Below are 26,864 nucleotides of genomic sequence, written 5' to 3'. Positions count from 1 at the left end.
AAGGCAGACTTATGTATATAGGAGGAGAGACTGCGAACAGTCTTCATGCACTGGTTTACTCCCCAAATGACCACAATGGCTGGAACTGAACCAATCTGAAACCAGGAGTCAGGAGCTTCTTCTGGGTCTCCTAGGTGGGCGCTGGGTCCCAAGGATTTGGACCATCCTCTGCTACTTTTCCGGGCCATAAATAGGCATCTGAATTGAACGTGGATCAGCCAGAACTCAAAACAGCACCCATATGGGATGCTGGTGCCACGGGAAGGAGGGCTAGCTTGTTGAGCTATCATGCCAGCCCTAATAAATGCATTTTTTTTCCAGCTCATGATAAAAGACTGCTATACTTAGTAAAAAATTATATAATTGTGAAGCTGCCGTGTCTGCTCATGTTGTAGCTGTCAAGTATGGTAGCATAAGTTACTTGATTTTTCTGAGGCTCAGCTTTTCCATCTGGAAAATGTGTATGGTCATGTCACTTTTGTAAGTTTTCCACTATCACAGATGATATCTGTAAAGGCTTTGGGAAACAGTGTCCACACCCACGAGGAATTCACTGCATTGAGAATTATCAAAGCTGTGTATCAGGAAGGTGTATGAAGATTTGTTTTATTTTGACTTTCCTTTGTGTAACTGGAAGCCAAATCGTATCATCTGGTTTTAGTAAATCTGAAATGGAAAGCCTCAGGACGTGGCTGACTGTTAGGTAACAGTAGTTCTGTTATTTTGACAGCAGTGTGAGTTAATTCAACTGTTTGGTCTATTTAAACAAAAGGAACATAGACAATAAGAAGATTTTTATGTATTTTGTTAACTCATGTGAAATATATGCAACTCAGGAAAACACAGCTGCATTCTAGTGACATTTTACCAATAAACCATGTATGAATATACTGAATGAATATATCAGAAAAAGCTAACTTGTAATTTCACTTCTTTAAATTCTTCCTATTTCTTATAATTGAAATGTTTTAAAGAGCAAAACACTTCTGGATGCTACCTTGTCCCCCAAATCTAAAAGTTAAAAGTTCATTAAAAGTATTTATAATAGGGCCAAGCACAGTGGCTCAGTTGCCTAATCCTGTCCCTTCAAGCACTGGAATCTCATATGGGGGCTGGTTTGTGGAGGAGGACCAAAGCCGTGGGACCCTGCATCCACACGGGAGATCTGGAAGAGGCTCCTGGCTTTGGATCAGCTCAGCCTCGGCCATCGCGGCCACTTGGGGAGTGAAACAGCAGATGGAAGATCTTTCTGTTTCTCCTCCTCTCTATGAATCTGTCTTTCCAATGAAAATAAGTAAGTCTTTAAAAAAATGTTCCTAATAGAAGCATGCAAACTGCCAAGCCGAGTTGACGCTGGTGAGTGGACGCGCTGTCTGTGTTGCCCATTTTCTCCCGTCGTTTATTGTTGGGCTCCTTGGTTTCTCCACAGAGAAGTGGACTTGTACACGGGCTACACCACACGGAACATCCTGTGCATGCCCATCGTGAGCCGAGGCAGCGTGATCGGCGTGGTGCAGATGGTGAACAAGATCAGCGGCAGCGCCTTCTCCAAGACGGACGAGAACAACTTCAAGATGTTTGCTGTCTTTTGTGCTTTGGCCTTGCACTGTGCTAATGTGAGTGCACTTTCTGCGTTCCTCCTCTGCGGCGCAGGTTCACGGAGAGCCTTTCACATACGGAGAATCTTTAAAGGCATAATGATTCCTGGTTGTACATTTTTTAGGACACGCCCTGGCACAGAAGGTCACGATATCCCAATATCTTACATTTATTTTAAGGTGTGAAGTGTTAAAAAAAAATATATACTGGCATTCAAGCGTCAGGCTTGTGTGTCACAGTTTGCTCTGCCATGAAGAGGCAAAGTGTTGCTCACACTCAGTGGTTTCTCGTGTGTGTCACGTTTGGGTGGTGTTTCCCAGCAACTTGGGAGAGCTGTGTCTCGGTGAGATTGTGTGGACCCAGGCAGAGTCCTTGCAGATTTGTCACAGCTGCTAACTCAGTACACTCGCGTGTTCTCAACAGTCCTGCCCACTCCACTGAAGGATAACATCCAGAGATCTTAAATACATCTTCTTTTACACTGTTGTATTTCAGGGGAATAAAACATTCAATATTTGGAGGCTCTGTAGAGCTCGGAAGTTAGGGAAAATAGTCTAGCACAACGTGAATGGGAGCAACTGTGACCAGTGCTGTGATATAACAAGTTAAACCTCTGCCTGAAGTGCCAGCATTCCATATGCAGGCCAGGCTGACCCTGACTGCTCTGCCTCTGCCCAGGCTCCCCGTGCATCTGGGAAAGCAGCAGAAGATGGCCATTTGGGCCCCTGCACCCATCTGGGTGGACCTGATGAGGCTCCTGGTCCCTGGCTTGAGCCTGGCCAAGCCTTGGTGGTTGTGGCCAAGCGAGGGGTGAGCCAGTGGATGGAAGATATGCCTTGTCTGTCTCCCAATGTCTGTGTGTCAGTCTTTCTCTTCCCATCTCTCTCCTCTCTGTAATTTTGGGTTTCAAATAAACTCATCTGTAGACATTTTTTTTAATGGAAGAACTACCCCAGTAATTTAGAAAAATTCCTGAGTGAGGAATAGAGCTCAGATACTGAGGAGCAACCTGTAACTGATGGACGCAACTCAGCCCACGTAGGCCAGCAGGTTAAGCTGCTGCCTCAAGTGCTAGCGCGTCACCTGAGCATCAGCTTGAGTCCTAGGTACTCCAGTTCCAAACCAGTGCCCCGTGAGTGTGCCTGGGAAAGCAGCACGTGCTGGACCCCACGGCGCAGTTCCAGACTCCCAGGGTTGGCCTCTGCAGCCATCTCTCCCCCTCAGGACCTGTCTTTTCCTCGGCCTCTCTTTGTCACTCTGTCTTGCAGATGAATCTTTTTTTTTTCTTTAAGTCTGAAAACATTTCTTTCTCAGCTAACTGTAGACAACCATTTTATAATTTACATAAGTTGTATTTAGTGGGAGCGCCCATCTTTCCTTCCTGCATTATTTATTTAGAATTAACTCATCCGAGATTAACAAACACAACTGCCGAAGTTGCTTCAAGCATTTGCAAGATCTACATATCTCTCGCATGGACTTCTTTATTTAAAAAAAATAAAACATTTTACTAAAATATAGTACACATAAGTGTAAAGAAAAGTGGGGGTTTGTTCCCTCAGCATGTTGGCAACAGCAAAAACAACAACAAAAAATCATTATTGGTAGCCAAGTCCTCACCATCCCCTACCTGGCATCCATGCATTGTTATTTACACAATAAGATTTAGTGAAATAGTATCGTTTATAAGTGAATACCAAATGATAGCACATTCTCACAATTTGTAGACTCACTAAGTACATTTATTTCCACAGGTGTGTGAGCGATATTTTTCTTTCTGGGTCTGGCTTATTTTATTTAGGCTCATAACTTCTGTTAGAAATACCAGGGTTTCATTGTCCATCGTGCATACATACCGCAGTATGTGCTTATCAACTGCTGGACAACCAGGTTGATTTCAGTATCTTAGCCATTATGAATTGAGCATCCGTGAACTTGGGAATGGAGTGGGGATGTCTATTTCATATGCTGGCCTCACTTCCTATGGATATTTCTCAGGGATGTAGCAGTTGGGTTATATGACACATCTGTTCTTAGTGTTCTGAGGAATCCCCATGCTGTTTGACATAATGTCGTATCAACAACACCTACAAGGTGAAGATTTAGCCACTGAGCCATTGTGCCATTATGTTCTTGTTCCCTTGTGAGTTGATTTTTGTACAGGTTAAAAGTAGAAATTCTTTTTTCAGAGTTCTGCATGTAGGAATCCAGTTTAACAATACCTGTTGTTAAATTAATGTCTGGGTTTTTGTTGTGTTCCATTGGTGTACATGTTTTTTTTTTTTTGTCTGGATATCAGCATATTTTGATTATAACAGCCCTATAATAATTCTTGAAATCTTGTTATGATACCCCACTCTTTGCTTTTATTGTTTAAGATTGCTTTGAATATTCAGGGTCTTTTGCATTTCATTTGAATTTTAGGAGTTCTGTGAGGAATGTCCTGGGTATTTTAATTGAAGTTATATTCAACTATAAATTGCTTTGAGCAGCATGCAAATTTTGATAATGTTAATTCTTCCAATCCATGTACTTGGAAGAGTGTTCCATTATTTAAATCTTCTATTATTTTCATTAATGTTTCATAATTTTCATTGTAGATATTTTTTACAGCTTTGGTTAAATGTATCCCCAGGTACTTAAATTGTTTCTACAGCTTTTGTGAATTTCCATATTCTAAATTTTACGAAAGTATTAGAAAACATTATTAGACTTAACAAAGATGCTTTAATAGCTGTGTTATCACAACAGTTTAATAATAGGAAAATTTTGAAATGTATCAAGGGAAAAAATCTCATTGTTTGATAAGAATATAGATGAAAACTAAGACTCTGGAAATTGGTGCTCTGTAGTGGTCATAACCCACTAAGGTAAGTATCCGGGACGGCAATCACGGGCATCACTCTGATTCTCCCAGTGTTTTCTGGAGTGGCTGGCTTTGCTGTGCTGAGCCTTTATTTCCAAATATCGTAGGAAGATTAGAAGCGACACCTGGTGTCATACATTGTGCCAAGCAGTCAGTCAAATATGCAGGTTACCTACCTTCCAAGTAAGGTTCTATTTCTAGGGAGCATATCTGAAGTGTTCATAAATTCATAAATATAAGAAGAGTTTGGGTAATATGAAGTACCTGCTAATTGTTCACTTCTGGTTAAATGAAGTTGACTGATCCTGATAAATGCGACATATTGACAATGTTAAACGATTGTGTTCTTAGTTGGAGCATGACGATCACCTTGTAATACTGAACGTGACGGCATCATGGCGTGCTGTGTTATTGGCACGCTGTGTGGTCTTGTTTCAGTAGGATCCCATCCCAGACGCATGGCTCATGGATTACATCAGCACTCACTGTGCCTTTTGCTGTCCTAAGTTCACTGTCATATGTGTTACATCTCTGAGGACATCTCATCTCTTTTATTGAGTTGAAGGTAGCTGGAGGTAAAATATTTGATTTCATTTTGTATTCAAAAGGCAGAGAGAAAGCAAGTCTTTACCATCTGGTTTACTCCTCCAGTGCTCACGACAGCTGAGGAAGAGTGAGGCTGAACCCAGGAGGCTAGAACTCAGTCCCCGTTTCTCACATGCTGTCAGGGAGTGAGTACTTGAGTCATCGTGCCCCACCTCTCCCGGCACATGAGCAGGGAGCCAAGCTGGGACTCCTGATAGCTAGGACTGCAACCAAGGATTCCTCCCACTGTGAGAGGCATCCCGGGTGGCTATGCCCCACACCTGTCCCTGTGTCATGAGTTTAAATTTAATATGCTGCAGGAAGCTAGCAGCCTCCCTTTGCCTAGAGAAAGGAATCGTTTTAAAAATCACGCCTGTACCAGTTCAAGTCCGTTTCTCTACTTTCCTGTCCAACCCCTGTAATGCACCTGGGAAGGCAGTGGAGGCTGGCCCACCCAGATGCAGGACCCCCCTGGAGATCCTGGTACCACCTTGGGGTGTTGCTACCATCTAGAAGTGAATCAGGCAATGGCTCATCTCTTTCTGTCTTGTCTTCTGCCACTCTGGCTTTCAAATCAGTGCTTCTGAAAACAGAATGATTTTGGATAGGAAGACAATTAACACTAAAAGGATATGGGAAAGAATCAATGCTGAAGTGAACCAGTTGTTTAGGGACATATTTACTAAGCAGTTCAACCTTTAATCACTGAATTCAGTAACCAAGTGTTGGGTATCTTTCCGATAACAGTAGGTGGATTAAGTTGGTTATGTTATTAGCAGCTGTTATTTCACGAAACCTTATTATGTCACAGATATTGTCTGGACACTTTCGAAATAAGAACTTGTTTAGTCTCACTACCATCCTACCAGTGAGGTTATCAACACTTTACACATACATGGAATTTAAATGATTTCTCTAAGGCTTCATGGCAAGCATGTGGTAAAGCCAAAGTTCAATACATGTAGATGGACCCCAGAGCTTCCTAAATGGACTGCCTCTAAATTGACACTATTCCTCCCTAAGTTTGCTCACAGGAAACTTGGGTTTTAAATTTTAAGTCTTTTGCATTTTATATATCAAATAGGAAGTAGATGATACATAAGAGGGGTGTGTCAGCATCCTAAAGAGTCAGAATCAGTAAGATATGGAAAGAAATATGCATGCCTTTATTAGGGGATGGGCACGTGTGGACATGGACACTCAGGGGTTCTGGGAACCTGTATAAATTCCAAGTAGCGAGGCTCAATCCAAGGCCAAAGGCCTCAGAACTGGGAGCGTTGACGAGGTAACTCTCCCAGTCCCAAGGTGGGAGGCCTGGAAACACCAGGAAGCAGGCTGGGGCAAGTCCTAGCTTCTTCTCATGACCAAGGCAAGGGTCCCCGCCTCTGTTTTTGCCAAGTGTTTGTTTTCCTGTTGGGCCCCCAGCAGTTACTGTGATGCCCCCCCACTGTGGGGAGGGTAGTGCACTGATGGACGTGCCAGCTTCTCTCAGCAACACTTTCACAGACAGACCCAGAAATGACACTTGATCAACTAACGGCATCCACTACTCAGGGATGAATGATTGTAGAGGGTCTAACCTTACCAGAAGCGAGTGAAGAGGTTTAGACAACATCTTCATAAACAAAGTACTGGACATGGCAGCAGGTAGGACTGATAAAGTTGTTCAGAGTAGAATGACATAAATCTGAACACTATCGATGCACTTTGAAGAATTGTGTGCATTAAATTTGCAGTGGAGATAACAGTGTTGAGTAGGACATGTGTGTATTGTATGTCCCAAACGATGGGGGGTGTTTCTTAGATGTATCTAAAAGATATGTATTTTTGTTAATGACTTGAATGACAAAGAAACATCCTGGAATTCATCTACCTCTTTATTAGTAGTATCAAATTACTTTCCTTGTTTAATATCTTTAGTTTGTTCGTGACTAATGCTTCTTAGACTCTGTGTTCTGTTGTATGGATCCTTCCACTATGGACAGCTCCAAACCTACGCGACGGGCTGACCATGGGGCTCTCATAGAGCATAAACTGCCCTAGTAAAATGCAGCTGCCCTTCCCCTCTTGACAGAGCTGGGCTTGCTACACTGCTGTTCCTCTCTCCCAAGAGCAGGTGCCTTGTTCACACCCCAGTGCCTGTGACTGATAACCCATCAAAGAGTTGGTTTTAGAAACACATGTGAGTGTCTGTTCTGGTTGAGCAGGGAACTTAACTCCTCAACTGTTGTAGATCAAACAGGTATGCAAAATGAAAAAAAGAGCTAACGTCTTTCTATCACCATTAGGTGAATTACTTGCTAGTTCCCTAGAATATATTCTACTGTAAATACTAAAAATGCTTTAAGCAAATAGAAGATGAAAATCCATAATAGTTGCCAAAAGTAACTATTTTTCCTGTAAGTGTAAAGTAGTTTAACAAAACTTTATTTTGTGATTAGTGTTAAACACTAAATATACTAGCAAAAGCAAATGGTAAATTTAAAATTGTATTCAGTGTATAAATTTCTACATAAAAATAACAATATGGATTAATTGTGATCACGGGCTGTAAGCTTGTAAAATGGCAAATAATCCTCATAGGATATTTGTCGAATTTATGTGAGATAATCATGCAGAGTGGAATTAATGGTTAGAGAAGCGTGTTACTTTACAATTTAACAAAGTTACTTGTATCAGCAGCTTTGCTGTAGGCTTACCCTGAACTGCAAGTAATACCAGATTACAGTGAATGGGAAGTTAGCTGCATTTGATCATTCCCTTTCCTATGGGAATTTACAGGATCATGTATCATGGTCAAAGTAAAAATCAAGCCATTACTTCCATTATCCCAGTTGTTAACAGCTGGACTTATCTGGTCCAGATAGGAGAGTCCACTTCTGTGATAGCACTGAGCAAAGTGCACCTAAAGCAGTTGCCTCAACGTACCTCCCTAACCACAACCCTGTCCTGATAGAGGCCTCAGCTGGCTCGTCCTTATCCCACCATCTCTAGGAAAACATGCCTCAAATACTGCTATCCTAAAAAAGATAATCATTCTAAAAACATATTTTCTTTTAGCATGAGGCATTCCCTTCTGTGCCAATTTTGAAGATAACCTAAAATTCCAGGGTGCTCTTTCCGCCCAAGAAATGGTATTGCTGACAAACTTGAGCTATATGGGCTCAATGACAAGAGTTACACGTCCACTGGCAGCCACCAACCTTCTTAATTCTTGAAACCAAGCTTTCTTCCTGTTCCCTTAGTAACAAACTCCAACATTTATAAGGTCATACCAGCCAGTGGCCAGAAAGAGCAGTGTAAATGCTCATGTAAGTTACATCCAGATTTCATGGAAAGATTTCACAGGAAGAGAACAAGTGCTGTGTGAGAGACAAGTAAACTCTGAGCCCCTAAGCATCGTCATTGTGCTAAGCAGTTAGGCAGACTGTACGAGGGCTGTCCCCCAAGGACTTTGGTTTTTTTGGGCAGGGAGGGGACCAGAGAAACACAAGATACTTGTTACCAGGTTTTTCTGAAGTCCAAAAGCAGTGAGTGGGATTATTTAGAGCTGTAAGAATAGAATTCAAAGAGCTTTATGGGATGATGTACTTAAGAAGGTATATGGAAAGTTCTCTTGCCTGTTCTGGTGTAACCCAAGCCAAGGGGAGGAGAGGGGAGAAAAGCCCAACTAAGCAACAACTGTGGAAAGCTACAAAGAAAATAGCTATAGCGAGAATGAGGAGGGCAGGGGGTGGCACAGATGGATGCCTGACAAGAGAGCTTTTGCTGGTGGGAAGCTGAAAAATGGAGTAGGGTGTCATGTGCAGCATCATGGATAGCAAAGGATTCTGTAAGCCATGAGAGGTACAGGCACTTCAGAGCAGGGCAAATACTCTGGAAAGATTCCTGAGACCAGTCATCTTTCCCACATGCTGGGCAGGCAGGAAGGTGAATGCATAAACATCTGGTAAGAATCAGAGGGCCTTGTTTCCCACCAACGTAGGATGATGGAAAGAACAGTTTGTCAGACATCCAGAAAGTGGGATCTTGATCTGGATTGGTCCATCCCATCCACTTCCATCCAGGAGAAGATGGAGCATTTGGATTTGGTGATGTGATCCTTGGCAGCCTTTGACAAAGGCTGAGAGAACAACTGACTAGGCACTAGAAGCAGCAGCACGTGGAGAAGATGGACAGTGCAGTGAGGGGCAGGGGAACTCTCGCTGTGCCTGAAGGATAGGTGCAGAAACGCTGTGTGTATGCGTTATTTTCTTGCTGAGCATCGTAGTCGTGTGGATGTGTCACAGATCCTGTAGGCCCTTGGTGATGGACACTTGAGGTGCTTCCAGCTTTTTATGGCTGCAGTCAAGTTGTAGTGGACAGCTAGCTGGTGCAGAAGTCTGAGTGGCCATAGACTATCGTTTTTCTTTGGTAAACACCTGCGCGCACCCTTGTAGATCAAAGGTCGGATGTTCTCACGTGGTGGAGAAGCTGACACCTGTGCTCCCGAGTCCGTTACCCTCCACACTCCTTAAGTCATCACTGGTGTTCTGGTTCCTCCTCATTTAACCTCACTTCTGTGTATATCCCAGATATAAATCATTTATCAATCATATTTTATTTGTAGATATTTGCTCCAAGTCTGATTTGTCTATTAAGTCTCTTTTAGATTATTTATAAGAATACAAGTTTACAATTCTGGAGAAATATTTATATTTCCTTTTCTAAAAATCTTGCTGTAAGTATTGTATTGAGTAAATATTTGCCTGGCTGAAGTTCAAAAAGTATTTCTCCTGTTTTACTCCAAAAATTACAGTTTAAGTTTTATGTTAAGGTCTATATCAAGTGAGTAAATATTAGTATATAGTGCAAAGTAAGAAGCAATGCTTGTTAGTTTATTCTTATGCATTTGGATGTCTAATTATTCTACATTTAATGTTAGTTAGCTAAAAGGTGGAGCAGCGATGGGTATTTAATTATTCTGCCACCTTTTTTGATTAAATGATCCATTCTCCATGCTCTTGCCTATGTACCCTTGTTAAAAATCAGCCAACCTTATATGTTAGGTCTATTTATACTCTATTCTGTCGCATTGATCCATTTTGTCTCTTGATACCAGTATCATGCTGTTTTACTCTATAAGTGTTAGATTTAGACAGGATAATTCCTCTATATTTATTCCTCACATTTAAAGGGTTTTTGTTTGTTTGTTTGTTTTTCAACCATTCTAAGCCTTTTGTATTTCTGTGTAAATTTTAGGATTCATTTGTCATTTCCCACAGAAAGGTGTACAGTGATTTTAACTCTCTCTTGACTGGCATTAAATCATATTTAATTCATATTGTTTTATTCTGTTTCTTTATTTCAAATATGATTACTTTGAGTTTTATAACATTTTATTTATGGGGCTGACGTGGTGGTGCAGGTTAACTTCCGATGCTACCATCATATAGGAGCCCTGATGAGCATGGACTCAAGTCCCGATGCTCTACTTGCCATCCAGCTCTCTGCCAGTGCACCTGCAACAGCAGTGCAGGATGGCTCACTCCTTAGGCCCTCTGTGTAGAAGCCCTGTGGGGAGTCCCAGACTTCAGTCCCAGCCGCCATGGCCCTATGGGCAGTGAACAACAGAAGATTCTCTCTCTCTACTTCCTTTCTCTCTCCCTCCCTCCCTCCCTTGGTGTGGGTGAGTGTCTCCCTTTCTTTCTGTGTAAGCCTGCTTTTCAAATAATCCAGTTGAGACAGAGGGAGAGATGCATCACCCACCTCTTACACTCTCTCTGGTTCATTGCTTGATATCCTTGAAAACCAGGGCTTGGCCAGGCTGAAGCCACAAATCCATAGCTCTATAGGGTCTCCCTTCTGCGTAACAGGACCCAAAGCACTCAAGCCTGTATTTACTGCCTCCCAAGATGCCCCAGCTTGAATATAACTCGGAAGCAGAGCAGCCAGGACTTGAACTGGCACCGTTATGTGGATGTGGGCATCACAAATGGCAACTTATCCAGCTGTGCCACAATGCCAATCCCTAACTTGGATTATTGAAAGTATCGTATAGCAGGTTGTGCTTTATTATTATTATCATTTTTTTATGACACAGTTTAATAGGTGCTGGGGTCTTCCCTCTCATCCCTAAGTTCCCTCCACTCCCCACTGATCTCTCCTCCAGTTTTACAATGGGTGTCATTCATGAACTTTCATAAGTCCATTCTGCTGCCACTGAGGTGTCTTCCAACAGTGTAGGCATGGACATTGTTGGGGAGTCCAACGTCCAACCATCAGGACATTGTCAGCCATTTTGCTGCGAGTCTATCCTTGTACCACGTGTGTGGAGATATACATCTCTCTGTCTCCAGCTATGAACGTAATTCATTCCTGCTATAGGTGTGCTTTTTAATTCAACCTGGTAATCTACTTTAAATTTTGCAGTTTAGACCATTCACATCTCAGATTTAGGAGGATATCCGTTGTGTTTCTCTGTTCTCCATGTGCCCTACTAATTCTTCTTTCCTAGTTCCTTTCTCTTTACCTGTAACTCTGCATGTCTTTATCCGTCATGTTTTATGAAACACTTTTGAACTAATAAAAATCTTCTCATGAAGGATTTTATTGAGTTTTGCTGACTTTTAGACATATCTTGATACTACATAAAAGTATAACTGATTAGTTGGTGGATCACTGATTGATATCTAGCAAAATAAGCATTTTATTTCAATTTCAGCCAGAAAAATTATTGGTTGGGAAATGCAAATATCAGCATCATGTTTGATAACAGCCATTTGTATCTCAAAATTTGGGGCATTTCTTTTTCAATCAATTGAAAATCTCTAATTGGAAATCTAGGGTGCCAATGTAAACTAAGCTGAACTAAACCTCAAATCACTGTCTTGAAAACTGTTTCCTTTGTATTTAGTCTCTGTCTCAGGATTATGACTTCACAGGGATTGGGTCTCCCAACACATTGTGCTGGTGAACAGTTTCACTGTCTAACGTCTTAGAGATGCACATGTTGGAAGACTTCAGGGTCATCATGAATTAGGGTAAAGATTTTTAAAAGATGCCATCTACTGCCTTAATTTTGGCACATTTAGTCCTGTTGATGTTAAGACCGTTTCTCACCTGCCTCGTAACAGGTGTTTTCAGCTTTATTTCGCTCTAGAGGTCCCTGCTGCTCCCCTGAAGGTTACAGCCTTCCGTTCGATTGTATCGTGTTTGCTAATTCACAAGTGCACACACGCATCAGCTCCTCCAGTCCCAGCACTTCTTTATCTCATATTGATCTAGTTACCGGCTGGAGCACAGTTGCACACAAATCTGAGTTGAATAGGATGCGGAAATGAATGGCTGATGAAAACCTGTCCATTTTCCATGAAAAACCCATTAACAGCCCCACTCTGTGTACACGATTGATGACTAAAATACGCAAATTTGTGTGATAAGTCTGAGCATGTTACTGTGTCATCAGCAAAACCCCAAAGCTAGTACTTAAAGAATAGGAAAAAAAAATAATCAATTAAACCAAGACTCAACTGTAATGGCAAAGGAAATGGTGAATTATTCTTGAAGAAGCTAGTTGCATTTCAAGTTCAGATTGTATGCGTCCTCCATGTACTCATATATACAAACCTTTGTTTCCACTGCGGCAGTTCTGAACCGTAATAGCCACACGACACCCGTCAAGCGTTCCTTCTGCTAGCTTTCCTGTTCTCATTCTCCTGTCTGCTTCCCAGATGTACCACAGGATCCGTCACTCGGAGTGCATCTACCGGGTGACCATGGAGAAGCTGTCTTACCACAGCATCTGCACGGCGGAGGAGTGGCAAGGCCTCATGCGCTTTACCCTGCCCGCTCGCCTCTGCAAGGAGATTGAACTGTGAGTGTCGTGCTTTCCCAGCCTCTTTGGAGCAGGTGTTTGCGCTGCTGGACTGTGCAGTGAGGCAGGCTAGAGGGGACAAGGAGCATGCCTATATGCTACGTAGGCTTCCCTGTGCTGCTGTTGTCTTCTGATGGTTACCTGCAGGAGCAGTCTGCATTCAGCCATGCATTGAGTTGACCTCAGTGCACACTTGTATCAGCACCCTGCTGCGTGTTTTACGCTGCAAAGTATTAAAAATTAAAAATTTCAAAATGGCATTGGATATTTTAACAACCACACATGTGATAAAATTCTCACTGCTGTGGAAATTTACTTTCTAGCTAAACTGAAGAGTTTAGATGTTAATTTAGCCTTCATGCTTTGTTTCCCAGCCTTATGCTGTTGTCTTTAAGTCACTGGTGTCTGGACCTGAGACACGTTATGAGTCCATTCTTAGCACACACCAATACTTCTAACCACATTGGGAGTTGTCAGAAGTGGTGCAGAGTTGACATATGCCTCATAATTCTAGAAAGTATGAGAGTACTTCCAAAATGTGTAGAAATTAAGTTTATTTGTGCTCAAAATGATAGGGATAAATGCATGTAGGGATCTGTTAGGTGTTATGGAAAATGGAGTTTTTGGTGACTCTGCATACATAGATTTTACAATCTCACTCTAGTGAAGTAGATATACCATTATTCCCTTTCTAAGCAAGTTTATAGAAGTACTGTCTTATGTACTGTACTGGTTTTCATAGTTGAATATTGGTAACTAAATTAACATGTGAAAAATAGATGGTAACTTTAGATGTTGACATTTATGAAATTTTTATCTTGGCTTAAAAATAGGAGATAGAACAATTTCATTGGGAACTAATATTTCTGACGATGCCTTTTTCTGCTTTATGAATGGGTTGTGCAGTATATGTGTAATAGCCATATATTTTTGTACATTCTAATGCAAAACCCTAACTTTACATGTTATTTAACAGAAAACTAGCCAGTGACTTAAATAGTGGGCCACACGTTGAAGGGCATAGAGGGGATTTCCTGCTGGAATTCTCTTAGTATGAGAGATGAGACCGACAGGATGGCCCAAGGATGCTGGCTGAGCTCCCTCTGTCTCCAAGCTTCCTGATGGACAACAGTCTGATCTGTCTGTGTGTCTGAACTCTGCCCTGCCTTTGCTTGTTTTCAGGTTCCACTTTGACATCGGTCCTTTTGAAAACATGTGGCCTGGGATATTTGTCTACATGGTCCATCGGTCCTGTGGGACTTCCTGGTAGGAATGACCAGAGCTTGTTCTCACCCGTTGGGCTGCACAACTTGCTCCTCTCCATCCTTGCGTCACCGTGTCTCTGCTTCTCGTTAGCTTTAAGTAGGAGCACCTCTTGATTTGTTTTGTAATGATTTCACTTGGAAATGGCTGGACTGTGCTTCCACCCATACAGAGTGCCTGTGGAGACTCCTGGGTTGCCCCAGGGTTTGCTCGAAGCCTAGTTAACAGCCACATGTCTGAGAGGCTATAGTGAAAATAGATATTCCAGCTGCTTTCTGCTGTGAAACTGACAATGACAGGGATGCTCCCAGAGAGAAATGCCTGGCTTAGAACTCACCCTGTGAGTTTACACACCAGTGAGCACCTGTTGGAGGGGGAGGAGCTCCCAGTACAAGGTGCGTTGCTTCCTCAGTAAGCCCTGCCCTCTCTTACTGCGGATGCTTCAGGCCTTTCATGATTCCCTACTTAAATGCGCAAACCTAGAAATTCAGGGAACGGTTTCTCTGAGCTCTGTTTTACTCATGTAGGCATGAAATACCTTTTAGGAGCTCTTAGCTTCTCTAAGAACAAATTGTCGCGTGGATTCTATGTTTTCTCTGTGTATTTTCTCTAGCCGTGACATTGACATTTTAGAAGAGGGCATACAGTGGATAGCTAACTTCCGTTGTTTCTTAAATACCCATGGAGAATTTGACCAGTTGGCTCCTCACTGTCGTTACTAGATAGGTGTTTGAAAACTTTCCATTTGGACTCCCCTTAGAGGGAAATCACGTACCTAACCCCCAGGATTAGCACTGGGCCACCGCGTGCTGCGTCTCAGGCTTCCTGCCTGGTGCAGCAGAGACAATAACAGAGCAGATGCCATGCAAGGCCCAGGAGGAAGCTGAGAGTGAGACCCCGTGCTCAGGGACGGGGCCCATGTGGTGTCTCCGACAGGCAGGCTTGCGCCTCTGCAGGGCAATCCTGAGACACGGTGGCTCTCTGCTGCCTTCATTCATGGTGCATTCTATTCCGCACAGCTTTGAGCTCGAGAAGTTGTGCCGCTTCATCATGTCTGTGAAGAAGAACTACCGGCGGGTTCCCTACCACAACTGGAAGCACGCGGTGACGGTGGCTCACTGCATGTACGCCATACTGCAGAACACCTACGGGCTCTTCACTGACCTGGAGGTGGGCGTGCTCACTGGTGACGGAGGTGCGGGCTGTTGGCTCAGGGTGGATACAGTCTGTAAATGGATAGAAATACACTGTTTACGTTACTCTACCCCGGCACTGACATGTTCTTTAGTGTTTCAAATGCAGATAAAGAAACATAAACCGCACCAAAGTGTTTGGTTTTAAGTACCCTGCCGAGGTGTAAATACAGTGTATTTTGACACCCCTTAGCCATGGATCATCCTGCTGATTGGAGAGTCCAGAGCATTCAGTAGAGCCATTACGCAGAAGCTCCTTTGTCTCCTCCTGCAGAAGACAGCGGGAGGGCTCTGAGATGTCTCACTGTCTTGCTTCACTTTGCATACCCAGAGTTGGTGACATAACCAAAGTTCTAAGAAACATGACTTGGCAGATGCGGGGACTGTCTTGGCCATTCACCTCCCACAGTTTGAAATTCTTGACCCCAAACTCCAGCCAAGTGCTGAGTGGCGGGGAGCACCTCGGCCAGGGTGCCGCTTCCTCCTTGCTGCACCTCCTGGCCTGGAAGGACTCCCTCTGTCCACGCTGGTGCCCCAGAGCTCACACATGCCTCGATTCCCTATCTCAGGAAGAGCCTGTTGTGGCTGACTCAAGGTCACATTCCCGTGGAAGCCACTGTTCCCGAGGTCCATCATATGGTTCTCCATCATCAGACCAAGTTCAAGTCCTAAGCAGGGAACCTGGAACAGGTGTTTCAGAACCAAAGTGTAAGGTGCCGCTTTAATCCCCGATGAGTCTGGAGTAGCCGGTTTTCCTGCCAGTATTTTTGTTTCTTAAAGATACTGGTTAGTTGAAGCAGTATTTAACCTAGTTAGTAATCTACCATATACCACGTACCCCAGAAAGATTCAGGCGAGATCTGTTCTTTTTTCAAATAATTTTGTTTAAAAAGAGCAATTTTTTTTATCTCACTGACCCCCATATATTTGACTGTTTCAGTATTTTCTGTTCATCTCTATTGAGAAAGTGATCTGATCTTTTCTCTTTGCCAAGTAATAGCCTGTGAATTTAAAAACTATTGAAATTATCTTTTCAAATAGCACTGAAGTATATGAAAATATGTAACAAAATTTTGTTAGTGTAGACTAAAACTCTTAGGTACATTCCTGTTATCTGGGAAGTATGTCATTGCATGTCCCAAAGCGTCAAGACTTTTTTCTATGAAAACAATCGCAAAATAACATATGCAAATTTTTAAAAATACAGTTTCTAAAGAGTTTACTTAGTTTCTAATTGAGCCATTCAAATTTCAGGAAAAATTTTAACAAAAGTAGTTGATTGTAAATTCTTCACATGTGCATAAATCTGGCACAGTTTATTAAAATCATTGAAAGTAATTTCAATAACAATTAAGCTTAAATGGGAAAAATGAAGATATTAGCATTAAGCTACTGTACAGCATTGTTTCTGTTGTTAGTTTTGGTTTTTTGAAAGGCAGAGTGATATGGAGAGATCTTCCATTTTTTGGATCACTCCCAGATACACATCGGAGAGCTGCGAATGATGGTCACTGGAGGGCTTGGGTCCTTGTCGCCACAAGAGAAACTGAGATAGGATTTCCCACGCCTGGCTTTGGTCTGGCCCCATCTCCCCACTTTTGCTCTCTGGGGACACTTGGAAAGTGAACCAGAGTGGAAAAATCGCTCGTTCTCTCTCTCTCTCTCTCTCTCTGTCCCCATCATGCTGCCTTTTAAAATCAGTGTTTCTTTTTTTTTTTTAGATTTATTTTTATTATTTTTTTATTGGAAAGGCGGATATACAGAGAGAGGAGATACAGAGAGGAAGATCTTCCATCCGATGATTCACTCCCCAAGTGAGCCGCAACGGGTCGATACTATGCCGATCCGAAGCCAGGAGCCTCTTCCGGGTCTCCCACGCGGGTGCAGGGTCCCAAAGCTTTGGGCCGTCCTCAACTGCCTTCCCAGGCCACAGGCAGGGAGCTGGAAGGGAAGCGGGGCCGCCGGGATTAGAACCGGCGCCCATATGGGATCCCGGGCGTGCAAGGCGAGGACTTAACCACTTGCGCCACCGCGCCGGGCCCAAAAAATCAGTGTTTCTTAAAATAGTGCATGGTGAGGCGTTCTCTGGCGCTAACCCCTGCTGCCCTCCACACTCCTGCTCCACAGCAGCATGCCCTCCTGTCAGCATGTGCCCTTGGCTGGCTGTGCTGGTGCCACTCCCAAGTGCAAAGTCACTGACTGCTCTCCAGGGCAGACCTGTAGACTCATGTCTGCCCTCCCATTGCACTGAGCATGCTCCCTGGAAGTTCTGTCCCATTGTGGTATTTCCCTTCTTCACTCAGGATTCTTGGCGTTACAGTACTTGAGGCCCAGACCTCGCCCTTTGTTGACCTCCGACTACAATCTTGCTGAGGCCAGCCAATGCTGGAGCTTTTACACTACCTGTCAAAAGCTGGCAAATCTCCATTTTCTGTGAACCAGCCATGTCCTTTTCATGTCTGTGAAGTTCAGCCATGAACTCCTTCCTGTCTATTCTTTGCTAACCTGCCCCACCTGTAACTTTCTTGTGCCAGAGCATAGCAATGGCCTAGTGGTTAAAGTCCTTGCCTTGCATGTACCAAGATCCTGTATGGGTGCTGGTTCATAACCTGGCTGCTCCACATCCCATCCAGCTCCCTGCCTGTGACCTGGAAAATCAGTTGAGGATGGCCCAAATGGGAGATCTGGAAGAAGCTCTTGGTTCGTGGCTTCAGATTGGCTCAGCTGTGGCCATTGAATAAATTGGGGAGTGAACCAGTGGATGGAAGCTCTCTCTCTCTCTCCCCACCCACTTCACGAACCTGCCTTTCCACCAGAAATAGAGTTCGCTTGACCACTCAGAATCCGAGGCCATGGATCCCTAGCCTCCTGCCCCGTTGTCTCCCTGTGTCTCTGCTTCCAGGCCAAGCTCACCCTGAAGTGCCTGCTGCTCCCGTGCACTGGTGCTCTTCTCCCTCGAGCCTGCCGCACGCTCCTTCCTCCCTGTCCCACCTCTGCTCACCTCTGAGATGGAGTTCCTCTCCTCCTTCCCTTTCCGTCTTTGCTCACCTCTGAGATGAAGTTCCTTCTTTGTAGTAGCAGTTGCATCGTCAGAATTTCCTTTGAGTGGATCTTTGGATGAGAGCTGAGCCTGGTTAAAAAGAAGATGCATTATCTGGAAGTTGGCAGATTTCTAAGTGTGTTGGCCTTCTTAAATGGCTAAATGCTGAGCTGCCTGTGAGCTGTGTGTCTGTGTTTTGAATATCTCCATGTTCTCTGATTCCTTGAAGCGCAAAGGCCTGCTGATCGCGTGTCTGTGTCACGACCTGGACCACAGGGGCTTCAGTAACAGCTATCTGCAGAAGTTCGACCACCCACTGGCCGCTCTCTACTCCACCTCCACCATGGAGCAGCACCACTTCTCACAGACGGTGTCCATCCTGCAGGTGAGACGCTCCCCTCTCCCGTCCACCTGCATCCCTGCCCAGCCAGGAGACTTGCCAGGAGAAGGTGCTGGTTTGTGAGGGCATTCCAGAACCTTTTGTTCAGAGTCACAACTGGATTGTCAGAGAAAATATTGTATTAAACATGAGTTTTTAGAGATTTTTGCATATGCAAATATGCATGTTTGTCTTGTAGGTGTTATATCAGCTAGTCCAGATACTGTCAAGAATAATAACATCGATATTTGATAAAAAGCAGATAGGGTACTGTATTTTTGCAGTAGAATATATGGAACAGTCAATCTGAAAGGTCAGGTAAATTTTTCCTTGGTCTTTTTTTTCCACTTATTGGTTTTAGATACCCATTTAAATGGACCTAGATGTGGCAGGTCTCATTTCAGTGTAAGAATGTACTGCTGTTTTCTTCACTTTTCTCATCAAATTATCTCTGATAAAGCAGCTATTAAGTTTTAATGACTGGATTCCTAAAACACACAATCTTAAAAATAAATTTCTGTTGGCCTCGATATTGGACCCACCGCTTCCTCTCAGCATCAGCCCCTCTAAGTAGACCCTCACGAGGTCCCTGGACGGACCCCGGGGAAGTCTCGAGTTTCCAGGGTTGCACAGCGGAACCACTGTGCCTCTGGTAGTCAAGCCTCCCTCTCTCACCTGGGACATGTTTTACTGGCCTCCACTCAGCTTTCCAGACTTGTCCTGGTGCCTCCCTCTTGTGCCTGCCCACCCAGGCGGTTGGCAGTCCTGCCTGCTCCGTGGCCACATTCTGTCGGCCCTGAGAGCGCAGACCATAACTTAGTCAAGTGCACCTCTGGGTGGAAGGGAGAAGCGCTGTCCACAGGGAGCAGATGCACTCATTGGAAAGCCGTGTCCAGGAAGCCACTCATGTTGCCCTTTGTGGCAAGTCCTGTCTTATAGCAGTGTGTGACCGTCATTGCTGGTGTCCACTCACCTCCAGTCCTTTCCCTTCTAAATCATGTATTCTTAGATGGATAGATAGATAGATAGATGTGGGTATTTATACACATATGCAGATACATATAAGTATCCATGCATATTCAATTAAGATACATATGTCATTGTACAATGTGATTTGTTTAACTAGAGGAACACTATGGAGCTTATAACAGTTTATGTCTACTTGGAACTCACTCATCATCCAAGACTATTTGCTTTCTATCAGAAGGAGAAACGCCAGCAGGGACACCAGGATGTCTTCATTTAGGGATAATTTGAACTCAGTGAATTAGCATTCCATGTCTGAGCTGAATTCCTGCATTTGACAATGACATTTTATGGCCATTTAAATTACAAATTAATTTTAGTAGCATTCATAAAAGCCTATTTAAAATATAACAGAGTAAGTTTTGAAATTGCAAACTCTGTTAGCCATGAATATGTTAAAATAAGCCGTGTAACATGGCAGTGATGGCAGCACAGCGGGAGGGGGAGGTGTGTATCTCCCCTCAGCTCCAGGAGGACTGGCGCCCATGGCTGCTGTCCAAAGTGGAAGTTCAGGGGGCTTTGTATCCGTAGAGGCAGGCAGTGCTGTGGGCTCCAGCTGATGCATGGAGGCCATTGCCACAGGAACCTGGTGCAGTAAGCTCAGATAAGCACACCGCTGGCCATTTTCAGAGGATAGTCAGAATCCAGATAGGACACATGCCATTTCTGTCCCTGTTGAAGGCATAACAGGGACAACTTTGTTCTCTTGTTGAGAGACTATAAATTACTGAACATAACACAGGAATAGCAAGGCTTCTATAGATTCAGATGAATGTACATGAGGTTCAAAACAAATTTATAATATATGTATAATATATTTAGTGTAATATACATATGTATTTTATATGCATATATAATGCATATGGATCAGAGGCTGCCTCTGAGAACTCCTGGGAGATGTGGGGATCAGGAAAGTACTGTCGAGTAAGCAGAGACAGCAGTGAGCAGAATGCAAAAAGCAGTGCCTAATAAAAATATTTCTGAATTTAACTTCTACCTTAGCACACAGACACACAAGAGCGAGCAACTCACAAAGTGTGTGTTGGCCTTTTTTTTTTAATTTAGTTTTATTCTAAAGGCAGAATCACATAGAAAAAGCAGAGAAAGAGAGATGTTCCATCTACTGGTTCACTCCTGAATTGGCTGTAATGGCGGGCAGTTGAGTGGATTCAAAGCCAGGAGCCAGGATCTTCATCCAGATGGGGATGTGGGAATAGGGACCCAAGGACTGGGGCCATCCTCTATGGCTTTCCAGGCCCTAAGTGGGCAGCTGGGTCAGACGTGAAGAAGCCAGTGGGACATGGTTACCACAGGCTGAGGCTTAGCTTACTGCACCATGACACCAGCTCCAGGAAATATATATGAGATCCTAGTTTGCCTTGACTTTGGTCATCGTGGGATGGAAGTAGTGGGAAACCCTTACTGAGTGGGCCATGGTGGGAGGCTAAGTCATGAATGAAATAAGGACAAGAATAGCTAGAGAGTGAATCTTGAGTCTTCTTTGGCTGAATTTCCTGTTATCTTTTCCTGCTAGGACACAGGGGATACTTCCCCAGTGGTAGGGGCCTAGGGCTGTATGTGGGTCATGGTGGGCACTGAGAAGGCTCCCACTGGAGGCTGTGGGAAGTGCCGGAGTGGCCCCTTGTCCACTGCTCCTGGCTGAGGTCTGTCCAGCACCTTCCCCACGTGACACACTGCACCACATTTTGTCTGCTCCTTCTCCAACATTGTGTGTCGCAGGTTCCCCTCCACCTGTGTGCCTTAACATGCTCCCCATGGTGGCACAATGAAGGACTCCTTGGGACTGGTTATTCTCATTCTTAGCCAGTTATCTGGTTGTTTTCTAAAAAGTGGTTTCAGAAATTTATTTTGGTAACAAATATCGTGGCATCCCATGTCTTTTTCATTACTTTTTATAGCAGTGTATTTTTATTATAAGTTCTTCCAGTTCATTTTAAGTGTAATTTGCAGATGCATTTGTATACAACACTATCTTTTCTTTTTTATTTAATGTTTGATGATTTTACATAGTTGATTAGGGTGGGAAGGGTCAAGGGCTAGAGGAAAGTTCATGGCTTGGACATACTGGTTGGTTAACTGGTCTGGCTGTCCTGTATGCTCTCCCATAATTCTGTCTGGATAAGTCCGGCCTGTAGATTTTGTTGTGAGCAGTGTTTTACGAGGTATTGAGTTCTTGCTGTTTTGCACTCTTCACCTTTAGTAGTATCCTGATGAGGTTGTTATTGTTCATTCCCTTTCTACAATAAGGGTAAGATGCAACACAGACATTGAGTGACTTGTCCATGCCTCGCATAGTAAGTGGCAGAATAAGATTCAGAATGAAGGCTGTCCCCTAAACCTTAGGTAAAATTCTGAATTGTTTCCTTCAAGTGTGTTTTAATGCACTGGGTAATTAACTGTGAAACTGAGTGGTATGTGTCTTTTAAAGGCATTGTGACTTTCTTCATCCCTAAGCTCCTGAACTATCCACACCATTCCTGTGGCTCCCTAGCACAATGGTTTGTCACCCAGTTGGAAAGCATCGGGGGCACATGGGTTTGAAACTCTGAGCTACAAAGCCTTTCTGTGAGAATCTCTTATACAGAGCTAAATGGCGAAGGCTTTAGGGGAAATTATTTATATTTACTAGTATTTTTAATCGTTTCTAGACAAGGGCCGTTTGTCTTCCTGTGTTGGTTCTGACCTGTGGCTCCGGTTCCTGTGGTTACAGTGGTGATTCACCCTGTCCCCATCACCTAACTTACAGACACCAAAGGCTGCTCATGCTCCCAGGGCCTGCTGACAGCAGACGTGCGCGTGTCTGAACAGTGTTCATGAAGTGGAAAGCAGGTCATGAAGCGTCCTGTGTTGTGGCAGAGGCTAACGGTCGCCTTTCACTGCTGAGCGTGTCCAGGACAAGCTGAGCTTACAGCCTAAGGCAGGGAAAGGGCTTTCTTCTAGTAAGCGTCTACAAATTGAAGAGCAGTGACATTGGGACAGACTTAGAAAGTGAGAAATTCAGCCACCTTCCTCACCTCCACCTGTGGTTGGCCAGCCAGGCTCCGTGTCGCAACGCACGTGTGTTTTACACGTGTCTCGAGAGCCACTCCAGTGGTTCTCGTCCTGATCACATCCACCTCCCTGACCTCATTTGTGACTTAAAATGAGATTACAGTGTGAAAAGTCTAGAAACAAAAATAGCCAGTGTATACAGCAACTATAGAGTTTCTTTTGAATCAAAATTTTGCTAGCTTTTCAGCAAATACTTCATTTTAGATGGATATTTATGTCCAACTTGAATGGATCCAGAAGTTCTTACTAATTTTACAATTTGAATGTAAAACCATGTGCTTGAAATTACTGTGGTGCAAAGCCATATTGTCAGGAAAATAAGTAGCTCAAACCGAGTCCATATGTTGTATTTATCATTGAGTAATTTAAGCATTTTTAAAGCCTTAAGAATAAATGATATAGAAAGAATCTGATGATTGAAAAGCCAGTGGTGGGGCTAGTGTGATGGCTCACCTGGCTGATGCTCCACCAACAAGTTCTGGCATCCCGTAGAGGTACCAATTTGTGTCTTGGCTGCATCATTTCCCATCAAGCTCCCTGCTTGTGGCCTGGGAAAGCAGTAGAGGATGGCCCAAAGCCATGGAACCCAGCACCCACATGGAAGACCCAGAAGGGGCTCCTGGCTTTGGATAGGCTCTACTCTGGCCATTGCAGTAAATTAGGGAGTGAACCAGTGGGTGGTAGATCTTTCTCTCTCAGTCTCTGCTTTTAAGCTGCTTTTTGAATAAATATTTATTTATTTTTAAAGATTTGTTGAATTTTTTTGGAAAGGCAGATCTACAGAAAGGAGGAGAGACAGAGAGGAAGATCTTCCATCCAATGATTCACTCCGCAAGTGACCACAACGGCCAGTGCTGCGCCGATCCAAAGCCAGGAGCCAGGAACTTTGTTCCGGGTATCCCACATGGGTGCAGGGTCACAAGTCTTTGGGCTGTCCTCAACTGCTTTCCCAGGCCACAAGCAGGGAGCTGGGTGGGAAGTGGAGCTTCAGGGATTAGAACCAGTGCCCATATGGGATCCTCGCATGGTCAAAGCGAGGAATTTAACCATTACACTATTGTGCCGGGCCCAACAAATATTTGTTTTTAAAGAAGGGAAAGCCACTGGTATGTGTACAACTGTATTTCAGAGTGTGAAGCAGTGTCTTAGTGAGAAACCTGATTTTGTGAAAAAATTCCACTTTGGTAGGTGAAATTTGAAGTCTTTTCGTGTCTTCTCAATCAACACACATCGACCGAGGAAAGTAAAATCAGTTGGCGGCAAGAGTCTATTTACTGATAATGAAATTATTGAAAAGTAATTATCTTAATCATCTCAACCTGATATTTGGATAAATTTTTTTTTTAAATCTCAACTAGGGGAAAATCCCTTAAAATTATTTGAGAGAGATTACTGTGAAAGCTTTGTAGAACATTCTGTGGGAGAGGAATAATTAGATGGCCAGAGTTTTGCTCCTGTTCATGGTGAAGACCTGCACTCCCAGCTTCCTTCCGGAGAGAGAAGCAGACTACCTTGGCTGGTTTGTGTTTTCTGTAAATGGGGCCCTGCCTCGAAGAAGGGTTTCTCCTGGGTGTTACTAAGCAGCTTATACAGCTCATGGGTTCTTTTTTTTCAGGACACAGAAAATATTTTGTTTTATACGAACTGGAGTAGACAGAAATGCTTTTTAAGGCCTCTGTGTCCCAATAAAAGATGAGCGTTACTGAATGCTTAGCTGAAGAAGAAACGGTCTTGAGGTGTTTATCATCCAGTCCTCTAGCTACCAAAACACATCTAGAAGCTAGGTATAGTTGAGGCACTGAAATTGCGTAGTAGCAGATGTTGTGACTCAGGTCGTGTGGCTGATTCAAAGGAGAGTTTTGTTGTTAAGGGGAAACCAGAGTGGCTGTTTTCATCACAGTCACCCCAGCCTACCTGTTCATTGCCCCAAGGCGTGTCACTCGTGTCCGGCAGCATTGGCTGACAGCATTGTCCTGGCACCACAGCTCGTGCTTGTTATTGGTGGTTTTTATTTTCGTTTTTCCCCAGTTGGAGGGACACAACATCTTCTCCACGCTGAGCTCCAGTGAGTACGAACAGGTGCTTGAGATAATCCGCAAAGCCATCATTGCCACAGACCTCGCCCTGTACTTCGGCAACAGGAAGCAGTTGGAAGAGATGTGCCAGACTGGATCGCTAAACCTTAACAACCAGTCTCATAGGTAAAAGTCACTTTTAAAGTTTACAAGTCCAGGAACTGTCTGTACTAAATTGATACTTGGCATAAATTTATGTTTGGGAAAAGAAATGTGATCTTTACATATTTGTTGACTGAGGTTTTACGTGTCTTTGTTTGTTTGTTTATCTGATTTTTGGCATGACAGTGTTTTGAGGGAATAAATTCGTCACACAGGAGTAGGCACTTTTAAAAGCAAGCCTGGCAGATGGTGACCTCGGGAGGCAGGGCTTGGTCGCTTGGTGCAGAAGCAAGTGGGAATGGATCGACTTTTCAGAACTCAAATGCTGACGTGTAAAATTGGAATTGCAGTCACAAGGATCGGAGCACTGGCATTTGTGCTCAGGGCTTTGGAAAGGCAGTGACAGTGAAACGTTTGCTTCGTGACCCAGGGATCAGAGCAGAGCAAACGGGACTCATTGGATGTTCGGAGTCCCTCACATGGAAAGCCTGCAGCGAGGCAGCAGGGCTATCTGGATGATGCGTCTGCAACCACTCGTGGTTGGCTCTGTTCCTTGTAGATCGGTCCTCTCAGGGCTAACCTGCGCTCCCTCCTTGCAGTGCGTGGGAGGGAGCAGCTTCCGGTGCTGTTGCTCTGCCTGCATCTCACACCACCTCCTTGCCAGGTGACACCATCTGTACTGCAGATGTGGGAGCGCTGATCCACACATTCAGCCTCGCTGAGACGGTCCATTCTCTGTTGACACTCCGCACCGCTCCTCTGTCCTGGTCTCAGCAGGTGTTTCTGAGCAGGTTAGGGATATTGCTTGCCTTTTCATTCTGACAAGGAGAGCTTAATAGATACCCCCAAACAAACTATTATTTTTACAAATGAGTATAGACATAAATATCAGGGTGTACATGTGGTACAGCCATGAAGCTAACATGTGGAACGCCTGCCTCTCCTACCCAGAAAGGCCTGGGTTCAAGTCCTGGCTCTGCCGTAGATGCCGACTTCGTGATAGGCACTTGGAGATGGTAGGTAATGGCTTGAGTGGTTGGGTTCCTGCCACCTGCCTGGGAGGTGTGGATGGAGTTTCTATCAACAGGAATTTGCCTGGCACTGGCCAGACTTTTGTGCATTTGAGGATTGAACCACTGAATGGCATGTCTCCATTGATGCCAGTCTGCCTGTCTTTGTAATTCTCCATCTTGTCTCTCTCCCTTTCAAATACATAAACCCTCATGAATACAGATAACCTCTGTTAAGAGACTGAATGTCTTCATGTACGATGATGCTGGTGCCTTTGGTCAAGTGTCTGTCACCTGCAACAGAGGCTGGTCAGTTTTGTGGCACGGACCTTACAAAATGGTTAGAATCCTAGAAAATGTTGTATACAGGTGTCATATTTGTCACATGTGATCATGTGAACACACAGCTAAGAGTTCACGGAAGCCTGGCTTCCTCTGGGGCGTCCCCAGAAGCCCTCATTCCCCATGGGAAGGGCATTGTGCAGTGCAGCTGTGACTCCAGGCACCTACCTGGTCGGTGGGAGCCCACATCATCTGTGGTGGTAACAAGCTGCATGAGGTCCCTGTGGTTTCCTCCGACCACCTAGCTGGTAACTAAGAATCCATAACTGGTACCAATTTTCTTTACTGTTTTAAGCATCATAACTATAGTATCAAAATAATTTCAGATTTTATTACCAAATCATTTTAATGGTTAATGCGTATATATATATATTCTATATGTTTGTATGATTGACTTTGACACTGATTAAAGATGACATATTTTGACGATTAAATGAGTGCAGAAGATTATTCAAGA

General features: G+C 43.9%; 1 protein-coding gene across 1 annotated transcript in view; it reads left to right on the top strand.

The window, feature by feature from the left end:
• Window positions 1-26,864, top strand: part of PDE10A (phosphodiesterase 10A) — a 222,857-nt gene that overhangs the window by 175,699 nt on the left and 20,294 nt on the right. The window contains exons 13-18 of the mRNA XM_040965377.1: window positions 1,430-1,616; window positions 12,763-12,905; window positions 14,088-14,171; window positions 15,188-15,338; window positions 18,631-18,786; window positions 24,907-25,079. Coding sequence (XP_040821311.1) covers window positions 1,430-1,616; window positions 12,763-12,905; window positions 14,088-14,171; window positions 15,188-15,338; window positions 18,631-18,786; window positions 24,907-25,079 — 894 coding nt within the window. The remainder of the gene's footprint in view (window positions 1-1,429; window positions 1,617-12,762; window positions 12,906-14,087; window positions 14,172-15,187; window positions 15,339-18,630; window positions 18,787-24,906; window positions 25,080-26,864) is intronic.

This window comes from Ochotona curzoniae, unplaced genomic scaffold (assembly GCF_017591425.1).
Source record: "Ochotona curzoniae isolate NIBS_2020 unplaced genomic scaffold, NIBS_Ocur_1.0 scaffold_3890, whole genome shotgun sequence".
In the NCBI taxonomy this organism is placed as follows: Eukaryota; Metazoa; Chordata; class Mammalia; order Lagomorpha; family Ochotonidae; genus Ochotona; species Ochotona curzoniae.
Note: the sequence above shows the minus strand (reverse complement) of the source record. Positions and strands in the feature narration are given on the sequence as shown.